At 54.7% G+C, this 10,244-nt stretch overlaps 1 protein-coding gene across 2 annotated transcripts; it reads right to left on the bottom strand.

Annotated features, from left to right (window-relative positions):
• Window positions 1-56: 56 nt before the first annotated feature.
• Fstl3 (follistatin like 3) lies at window positions 57-5,706 on the bottom strand. Of its 2 annotated transcripts, none has more exons than NM_053629.4 (5): window positions 5,582-5,706; window positions 4,229-4,414; window positions 2,575-2,790; window positions 1,282-1,509; window positions 57-1,196 (listed from the first exon to the last, which is right to left on the bottom strand). In NM_053629.4, exons 1-5 carry the CDS (start codon window positions 5,676-5,678, stop codon window positions 1,153-1,155), a joined length of 771 nt encoding a protein of 256 aa, NP_446081.1. In that variant the 5' UTR covers window positions 5,679-5,706; the 3' UTR covers window positions 57-1,152. The 2 variants fall into 2 exon arrangements, with proteins under 2 accessions (NP_446081.1, XP_063118932.1); XM_063262862.1 differs by lacking the exon at window positions 5,582-5,706 and adding an exon at window positions 4,591-5,426 and having other exon boundaries at window positions 58-1,196.
• Window positions 5,707-10,244: the final 4,538 nt, after the last annotated feature.

A 10,244-nucleotide genomic window follows, 5' to 3' on the forward strand; every position in this document is an offset into this window, starting at 1 on the left:
CTCCACCCTAGTCCCAGGTTCAGAGGAAGGAGGCAGTCAGAGGCTGGTCACACATGGTGGTTTCTATTGTCTTTTATTTCCTTGGTGAGGCAGAACTCCAGGCTAGGAGAGACTACCATAGCTTCCTGCTAAGGACACTTTGGGGAACATTATAAGAAAGGCACAGCTGAGAACTGGAGAGTGGTAAGAAAGACTCTGGGAACTCCTTGCCCCCAAACTGGAGGGCTGTGCACCTTCCCAGGGTCTTCTGTTGTGGTCTGACATCTTGTCTTCCTTTTTAAGGGTTTTTTTTTTTTTTTCTTTTTTCAAAGATAAGGTAGCTCAGGCTGGCCTTGAACTCACAGTGTAACCAAAGATGAACTCGAACTCCTGATCCTCTTTCCTCTACTTTCCAAGTGCTGGGATAACAGGCCTGAGTCAACATGTCTGTTTTATGTGGTGCTGGGGACAGAGCCCAGGACGTTGTGAATGCTTGGAAAGCACTCTACCTACTGAACTCTCACTCCCCTCTTTGGTTTCCCTGAAGGCACGGGTGGGTAATTTTCAGTGGCAGCTGTCAGGGTGATGGGTGAGACAAAACAGCATGTGCTTGGTGACAAGTGGGGCTGGGTAAAAGCTAATGTGGGTGTCCAGGGAACAGGGCAGTTGGTGCTAGAGTGAATCCTGGTGTCCACAGGTTCTCCTGGGCTTGCGAGTCAGCCACAACCCAATGTTTCTACCAGGTCTCACCCCAAGTGGACTGAACAGGAATGAACCCAGTGTTTCTCTGACCCGATGCTGCCTGCTCTGGTCTGAGACCGGCCACATGCAAACACCAATTGAGGTGGACACACTACCGTCAGCTGTGGCCTGAGATAGCGCCAGCCTAGAAAGCAGGTGGGGAGATCAAATCAGGGGGTCTCCACGAAGCAGCCCTCCCTGGGCAGCAGGTGTCTGGGGTGCTAACTTGGATCCCAGTACCCGGTGACGGCATATACCAACTCTTACAAAATCTTCCTTCAGTTCCTGTGATATGTGCTCAGGATCCTAGGGGATCCCCAAGTGGTTCCAGGCTAGGTTTGGGGAATGTCCATGTGACATAAATTAGAATATTTTCTGTAATAATAAATAAAAATCAGGACGGCCTTAAATACCAGGCCCAGTGGCTGCAGCTCACACGAAGTTCTCTTCCTCCTCTGCTGGTACTTTGGGGCCACCTACAGGGATGGGGACAAGAGTGAGGATGGTGCACCATCCCTTGGTGGACCAGATGGCCAGACCCACCCACCCCACGTCTCTCACCTGTGCAGATGCCCGGGTGCCGAACTCCAATGGAACGGCCCAGAAAGCAAGTGGCCTGGCGCAAGTGACACGACGAGATGTAGGTAACGTTGTTGTTGCCGCAGAGTTCTTGGCCAGGGTTGGGAGGTACTGGGCAGGGTGCAGCGCGACACACCACGCAGTGTGCGCTGCCAGTCTGATCCACAAGGCACGACTGGGGGCGCGGGCACACTACCTGAGCGCAGGACTCTGAAGGCCGGAGAGAGGGTGGGTCAGGTGCAGGATGGTGTCTCCTCCCTGTGAGTCCAGCTACCCTCAGACAAAGACTTCACCTGAAAGCCCCACTCCTAGGACATAAACGCACCGCCACTCTTCGAGCCCCGCCCTGGGACACTAGCCCCACCCTGCTGTCAAGATCCATCCACTAGACAAGCACCACTCACCTCTGTTAAGCCCCGCCCCAGAACACAAGCCCCCCCCCCCGACAACTGCTAAGCCCCGCCCTCCAGAGAAGTCCCGCCCCCAGAATGACAGCCTCAGTTGTCAAATCCTGCCCCATTCTACCAAGCTCCACCCATCAGGTTGCCTCCACGGCTACACCCACATTCTCCCCCTCAATCCATCACAAGCCTCTTCCCGGTGGCTGCACAGCTTCTCCCGCGCGTCAGCACTTGCAAGGGCACGCTGGCCCGCAGGGCACGCTACGTGCTGCCGCGCACAGTCCTGCTCCTGGACACGCCCGAGAGTTGGTGCTAAACAGGAGCCCGCGCTGAATCTCTGCAGCCTGCCTGCCTTCTTTGGCACGCACCTGACTTGACCTACAGTTTTGCATAGCCCTGCCCCTCCCTCAGGCCCCGCCTCCTTAGCATCAGCAAGGAGTGGTGTCCGTAAAGTGCCCCCAGCGTGGCCCCTCCCCTTCTTCAGGCTAGGGATGGACTTGGGCAACAACTGGATAGAGCCCACTTGCCAACTTCTGGCTTGACCTCAGTGCAGGCCACGCCCCAAACTATCTAAGTCCCGCCCCTTCCAGGCCTTGTCCTGGAGTAGACTCATCTCATCCCAGGCCCCCTCTACTCCAGGCCCCGCCCCTACGTGGTCACACCCTGCCTAGGCCACGCCCCCAGCAGGCCTTACCTCGATCTTGCCTTTGTCAGGCCCCGCCCTCTCTAGACTCCGCCCCTCGGCCTGCCCTATGTTTTCCCAGGCTCCGCCTTTCCTAGGCTTGAGGTGCCTCCCTGGCCTCCTCTCCCCAGCCCCGCCCCTCTGGTCCTGCCTGCTTCCTCGGCCCGGCCACCCCACGGTCACCGCTCTTACTTTGGCAGCGGCCGCGGTACATGACGCGCAGGTCTGGGTGTCCGCGACAGCGCGCGGTGCGCAGTTCGCATTCGTCCCGGTAGGTGGCGCCATCAGAGCCGCAGACCTGGAAGCCCGCGGGAACCCCCTCGCAGTTGGACACGCACTCGCAGTGTGGACGGCCCCCCAACATGCGGCACGCCTTGCCGGGGCCGCACTCCACTCCGTCGCAAGAATCTGAGGACACAGAGCACACACGAGTGGGGTTCCCACGTGTCACTGGAGTCTAGGCGCACCGCACCGTAATGCACAATGACTGGGTGTGCACTGCGGGTTTCCACTAGGACCTCCCCAAAGAGATATGGGAGAGGGGTTCATCCCACCCATCCTTATGTCTCAGGTGGGGAAACGGAGGCTCACCTAGACAAAATTATGTGTTGGTGTTCCCACCTAGCTACACAGTCTTCATTTTGTTCTTTTGAGATGGTCTCAAGTAGCCTAGGCTACTCAAACTTGCTTTGTAGCCAGGGCTGGCCTTGAACTCTTGATCATCCTGTCTCTATTACCCAAGTGCTGGGAATCTGCCATGTACCACTCCTGGCCACGTGTCCCTTTTAATATATTGCTCAGCCACTATTTTACAGATGGGTAAACTGAGGATGTTTACAGCTATGAGTACAAGGAGACCCAAAACATCCTAGCTTGAGCGCTTCATGCCAGAATCAGAACTGACAACTCTCCCTCTCCCAGTTCGGGTACTTGTGGGTCTGAAACAGCTCCTGAACCCTCTGGCTTTGATTTTTCCCCGTGTAAAAAAGCTGGGGAGACCCACATTCCAAGGTCACACCTGGACACCTTCACAGGGCCCACCCACCATACATCCGTGACTGATCCTCTAGCTTTAAGAAATCAAAGAAAGGAAAAGGAGGGGGGCCAATTCCCATCCCTGTCCCGGGGGCCAGAGGAGGCTGGGAGGGCAATCAGGCCCTCAGGTCAGGCATTTCTTGAAATCCCTCCTCTTCCCAGAAGTTAGAGGTGGGGTCTGGAGGAGGGGAGTATGGCAGAGGGGAATGTGGCCAGACACAGCCGGGCTGATCGGAAATTAATCCTATCCCTGAGGCCAATGCAGGCTCCCGGGCTGGGCCTTTAGGTCTGCAGTACTCCCCAGCCTCCTCCTGGGTAAGCTTTGGCACCCCAGCCCCTAGAGACTAGCCCTAGACCCAGTGCCCTCTTCCTTATGGGCTCCACCCGGGGAGCTCCTAATTACCACCCGAACCCTAGATTTCATGCCTGCTGGTTCAGCCTCGAGCACAGAGAGGCCTGGGGTGCCTCTGTCAATGCTTCCTCCAAGGCAGAGGGTCCCTGGGCTGCTCCTTCTTCTGAGCAGGGCTGCGGTGGCGTGTCTCAGAATAAAGCATTGCCACCCCAGGCATATTAGCTACGAAAAATTGGTGGCACTCAGGGACCCATGAGGGTAACAGTGGGGGACGTAGCCTAAGTGCCAGTCAGGATTTCAGGCTAAGTTCCTTCCTCCCCACCAGGTGAGGCAGGAAACAGAGGGCTTCTCAGAGCCTCTTCAAGCCTCGGGCCCAGGGCATCAGTGACCCTCTCTGAGGGCAGGGTCCCCTCCCTAGTGCCCCATTCACTCCACCGTCAAGAGCCCCCATAGCCTCACCTTTGCATGGTAGGCAGTGGACAAGGCCCAGGAATCCTAGCAGGCTGATTTTATTGCCCGGGTGGGTGAAGTTGGACCAGGCTGTGTTGATGTTGCCGGAAGCGCAGCACTCCTCCCGGCTGACCTGTGTCTTCAGCACCAGACTGCAGGTGGCCTCCTTGCCCTGCTGGAGCCAGCACACACCACCTATTCCAAAGGAGGAGGAGGAGGAAGAGGAGGGAGGCTCCAGACCCCATCCCTACCTAAGAATTTTCCCTTATGCATGTTCTTTGTGGAGCAAACTCCTAACCAACCCCCAACACCCCAGATCTAATGCCCCGGCCAATTCATGGATGTCCATAGTCATCACAAAAGCCCTGTACCCCTGTACTCAGGAAGAAGGGGCAGAAAGTCACGGTTGTGGCCTGAGCTCTTCTATGTAGGGAACTCTTCTCCTCTGAGCCGCACCCCAGTGCTCCACCACCAACTCCCGCCTGGCCTCCAGGCCTGAGAACTGGCACCCTGCCCAGCCCCTTCAAATGCCAGGCCCTCGGCATGTGAGGGTCTGTGGGCCTGCACTGGCTTCCCGCCTCTGCCCTCTGTCTAGACAGTGCCCAGGACAGTCGAGCCCCTGGCCTGCAGCCCCCCCTCGCCTGACCCGCCTCTTACTCACTCCAACTGGGGAACATTCCCTCTGCGTGAGCTCACTCCCCTGGGACAGGGACGGGGGGACGCGGCCCTAGGGGAGGGGGCTTGGCTCCCTCAGAGGCCAGCAGCCCTGCTGGGCTGGTAGGGGCTAGAACACAGAACCTTCAGCTTTCTTCACTCTTAAATGAGGATAGCTGCACACCCACCCCCCATCAGAACTCATTCTTGCTCAAGGGATACTGCCGAATGCCTTCCGTGGACCTTACCGGGCACCTCAGCAAAGGCTTTACAAAAAGGGATACTGAGACTGGAGCTCTCCCAACCAGATGCAGGTACACCATTCCACCTGAGACATTTCATCCAGGCAATCCTGAAACCCTCTGCCTAAGTGGCTATAGCAGGTCCAGCCAACCAGAGATGTTTCTCTAGGGGATAAGGAGCCACCTACTATGTCACTTAAAAGGTTCATGACCCTGAGCCTCAGTTTACCTATCCTGAAAACGGGGAGGAAAAAGTACCCACAAGCTTTGGCTGTTCTGTGGACTCATGGGAAAGCATGTAAACAGTAAGAGCTCAATAAATAAATGTCAGTCCTCTTTTGAGGTTGGAGGCGTGGAGCCCCGCACTCGCCCACCCAGCCAAGCACACCCCAGACATCCCCCTGCCGCATTCCTCAGGCCACGTGGGTGGCCCGCTCGCCCGCCCCTTCCGCCCAGCCCCACTCACCCGGCACAGAATCCCCCGAGCCCATCACGGCGCCCACGGATCCCACCGCCCAGACCAGGGCTCCCCAAAGCAGCGGCCACAGTGCCCCAGGACGCATGGCGAGTGTTGGGCAGCAGCGGGGACTCAGCGAGTGCAGACGCCTCGGCCTATAAAAGCCCAGGGCGGGCGGGGCCGGCGGCGGGCGGGGCGGGGCGCAGCGGGACGGACGTGTCCCCGAGGCGCAGGGCCCGGGCCTGCGCGGGGGTGGCCACCGGGGGCAGGCTATGTCCCATCTGGGAACCAGACAGTTGTCTAGGAAGAACAACCCACAATGGGGTCAGGTCATAAACTGTGGTCCGGAGGGCATGTTCTGGGAGGTGCACACCTCCAGGTGTTCAGTGTTCCTTTGGGGATCTCTGGGGTACAGGTGAGAGGTCCCACCTGGAGTATGTCTGGAATTCTGGGCTAAGCATGGCGTTGAGGTTGCCATCTGGTCTCTTTAGCCTCCTGCCTAACCTTCACTCTGACAGTACCCACCCATGGTTGCAAAGGGTGTCCCCATGCTGCTCCAAACTGTTTAAAAACTTGTACCTACCGTTCCAGCCTTTAGGAGGCTGAAGCAGGAGGATCGCTGTGAGTTTGAGGCCAGCTAGGGCTTCAGAATGACAGAATGAGTCAAACTGTAGTTGAGGTCGCCTCTAGCTAGCTCAGTGGGTAGAGTGCTTTCCCAGCATGCGCAGAGCCCTGGACCGGCATGATGGGGCACACCTGCCATTTCCAGCTCTCAGAAGGTAATGACCGACAGGAGGATCAAGAGTTCAAGGCCATTTTCTGCTACATAGGGAATTGGAGGCTAGCCTAGGCTACCTGAGACCGTGACTCAAAGAAGGAAAAACCAAGCCAAATCCAGAGTTTAGAGGATGGCTCAGGGGTTAAGACTGGGGGCTGGGGATTTAGCTCAGTGGTAGAGCGCTTACCTAGGAAGCGCAAGGCCCTGGGTTCGGTCCCCAGCTCCGAAAAAAAGAACCAAAAAAAAAAAAAAAAAAAAGACTGATGGCTACATAAACAGGAAGACCTGAGTTCAAATCTCCAGCATCTATGTAAAAAGTCAATGTGGGGCAAGAATTCCTGTAGTCCCAGGACTGTGGGGGTGGGGACAGGAGGATTGCTGGAGCTGGCTGGCCACTCTAGCTCCAACCTCAGTGAGAGACTCTTGTCTCACAGGCCTAAGGCCAAATGTGAGAGAGGGGGACACCTGGTGTCTTCTGGCATCACACATCCAAGGAAAAAAAAATCACCAGGCAGGAGGCATACCCTGGAATCCCAGCACCTACAGGGCTACAAGTTCAAGGTCAATCTGGTTTACATAGAGAGCACAGGCCTGAAAGATTCTAAGAAACAGTCAGAATAGGCTAGCTTAACGGCCTGGCTTGGTGGGCTCTTGGGAGACAGAGGCAGGCATATGTCTGTGAGTTCAAGGCTAGTCAGAGCTACAAGGGGAGACCCTGCCTCAAAATAACCATCGCAGCAAAAAAGGTGTCTTAAAGGGAAAAGGCGCTTGCAGCCAAGCCTGAAAGCTTGAGTTCTAACCTAGGGATGCAATGTGGTAGGAGACCGGACTACTGAAAAGCTGTCCTCTTATCCCTATAGCTAGTTGTGGCACACTCTGTGACACAGGGTGTTGGGGAATCCCAGTGACCAATGCTAACCTACTCCTGTCCTTGCACAGCTCACGATTTAGACAACAAAATATATAAAGGCCTGGAGATGTGGCTCAGCACTTAGGAGTGGTGGCTGCTCTTCCAGAGAGCTGGGGGTCAGTTCCTGATACCCACATGGATCTGGGTATAACTCCAGTTGCAGGGGATCTGCCTCCCTCTTCTGGCCTCCTCTGCTACTGCATACACATGGTATACAGACACTCTGGTAAAACACCCATACGTATAAAATATGTGTATTTTAAAAACACACAGAGAAATTAATTTATAACTGGAAGATGTGGGTGGTGGTGCCATAGGGGGCACTGGGTTTTCTGAAACGTTCTCCCCAACCCTTCCGTCTGCTCCAGACCTCTTTGCGTGACATCTTCCCCGACTGTCTTGGTGCCATACAGTGGAGACCAGCAGAGCAGAGCCACTGACTGCAGAAACCACCTTTTCCCTCACAATTTGGTGCCAGTGAGGGAGGATACTGAGCTGGCCCTGGTCCCTGGCAGTCTCCCAAGGATGCTCCTAGGTTGGGGCAGGGCACAGGACCCTGTGTTCTCACCAGGAGCTTGAAGGAGAGAGTGGAGAGGGTGGATAGTGCTGACCTTGGCCGAGGCCTGACCCCTCACACTGGATGCCATGGCCTGGGCCGGGTGAATCAAAGAACCATTGTGTGGTTGGCATGGGTTCAAGTCCCCTCTCTGTCCTGCTCCCACGTACTGGGAACCCATGAGTTCCCCAAGGACACCCTTGGCATAGCTGGCCCCAACTCAGCCGTCTCTCCTCTCCCCTGTTGCCCACTTTCTGCGGCAAAGCCCCGAGAGTCAGGTGTTCTGGGTCATGCCCGACGATGTCTGCTCAGCTTCCTAGGCGTCCCTCTCACCCAGACTCTGGAGCACAGAGGAAGTGACAGGCCATGACCCCTGACAGCCAGAGGCTCCTAGAGCATGAAGCTATGCTTGGGACTAACAGAAGAGGTCAGCACTAACTGACAAGAGATTTGTGTGTACGTACGTGTTTGTTTGTGTGGAGGCCGGAGAACAGGGGCCCACACCCAACTGCTCTCTACCTCATATTTTGAAATGGGGTCTCTCACTGACGCTTCGAGTCACTAATTTAGTTAGCCTGGTTGGCCAGGAAGCCCCCGCGATTTTCCTGTGTCTATAGCCCCAGCACTGGGATATGGCCACAGAGTCAGCTTTTTCCATGGGTGCCAAGGGTGCTTCTCTTCAGCCACCTCCCCAGCCTTCATTTCGTTTTTATGTAAAGTCTTGTACCTCAAGTGGATCTGGGACTCAAGATCGTCCAGCTCCATTGAGGCACAAAGGAAGGACCTGTCACAGTTTGAAAGTCCGAATGTGGGTTGGGGATTTAGCTCAGCGGTAGAGCACTTGCCTAGCAAGCGCAAGGCCCTGGGTTTGATCCCCAGCTCCGAAAAAAAAAAAAAAAAAAAAAAAAAAAAAAGAAAGTCCGAATGTTTGTGTCTCAGGCGAACACACTACACTGTGAGTGGGGCAGACGGGACAGCGACCTCTACTTATCCACATCCCTAACCCAGAGCCTGGAGACTCTGTCCATTTCTCTAGTAACAAGAAACTATCGAGCTAAGGACCTTCAAAGCCTTGGGTTCGATGGCATGTAAGCAACCATTCCAGGCTGAAGCAGGAGGATGACAAGTTTTGGCTAGCCTGGGCTGCCTTGGAAGACTGTAACTCCAAAAACAAATGGGGCCAGTTAGGCATGGTGACACACACCTTTAATCTCTGTGAGTTCAAGGCCAGCCTGGTCTATATAGAGACTTCTAGGCCAGCCATAATTACATAGTGAGATCTTGCCTGAAAACCAACCAACCGGTCATAGTTAGGCTCAGGCTGGGCTGGCAGGGAGCCCTGGGTTCCGTCCCGGACACCTCCCATACATACTAGCATTTGGAAAGTAGATCAGGAACTCAGGAGCCCAAGGTCATCCTCCACTGTATTTGAGTTCAAGGCCAGGCTGGGCTACAAGACCTTCCTTTCCAGTTTCTTTTTTTAGACTGAGGTTGGCCCGTCCCTCTCTAGCTTTGTGGGCTGGAAAGCTGAGTGCGAGGCATCTGCAGTCCTGAATTCATCTGCGCCTGAACTCTTTTCTGTGAAGTAAGCTGGTTCCAGTACGTGCTAAGCTTCCTCAGCATTTCCAAAGAGTTGCTTTGCATTTTATTCATGGAGTCTTAAGGACATAGATTGGTAGGTTCTTAGGATTCTCAGGAGCCATGCCTGGTCTGCAGGATGTTTCAGGCCCTACACTCTGGAATGATAACTTGAGACCTTCCTTCCCTTTTCAGGGAAGAAGTGATACTCAGACCCAAGGCACAGCCTAAGGATTCCACAGTGTCTCTCCCTGTGGACAACACCATGGCTCAACAGCACCCATGGCTCCCCACAGCCATTGGGCAAACCTAGGTTTACCTACCAACGTTTCAGGCCCTTCCTGTGTGCATCTTCATGCAGGCCTCTTCCCATAGCAACTCTTCTGTGCCCCATAAGGAACCCAATATTAAAACAAAAGCAGGTCTATTCAAAATCATCTGCAAACACTTTAAAATAAATAAATTAAAAAATTAGCCCCATGAATATCTCTGTGTGTGGATATGTGCATGTGGGTGCAGATACACACAGAGACCAGAAGAGGGCGCCAGAGCTCCCAGAGTTGGGCTTGTATGAGCTCTGAGCCGCTTGATGTAAGAGCTGGGGAATGACATTCAGGTCCTCTTTAACAACTGTTCGTATTGTTAACCAGTGAGCCATTGCTCCGGCCTAAGGGAGCCATTGTATGTATGTATGTATGTATGTATGTATGTATGTATGTATGTATGTATGTATTTTGAGGAAATCAGGCAGCCATATCTATTATAGAGAGCAAGCGGGTCCTGTTGGTTAAGGATCATGGTCTCACCCACCATCTCCCTCCTGGTCACTAGGCAGCACAGCCATGTGGCC

Source organism: Rattus norvegicus, chromosome 7 (genome assembly GCF_036323735.1).
Source record: "Rattus norvegicus strain BN/NHsdMcwi chromosome 7, GRCr8, whole genome shotgun sequence".
Taxonomy (NCBI): Eukaryota; Metazoa; Chordata; class Mammalia; order Rodentia; family Muridae; genus Rattus; species Rattus norvegicus.

What these genes read in the sequence shown, in the direction of transcription:
- Fstl3 (NM_053629.4), bottom strand. Translation starts at nt 5,678, where the DNA reads ATGCGTCCTGGGGCACTGTGGCCGCTGCTTTGGGGAGCCCTGGTCTGG. An exon ending in CCACTGCCTACCATGCAAAG is followed by an intron (nt 2,791 to 4,228) that starts GTGAGGCTATGG and finishes CTGTGTCCTCAG; the next exon opens with ATTCTTGCGACGGAGTGGAG. An exon ending in GCACCCGGGCATCTGCACAG is followed by an intron (nt 1,197 to 1,281) that starts GTGAGAGACGTG and finishes CCATCCCTGTAG; the next exon opens with GTGGCCCCAAAGTACCAGCA.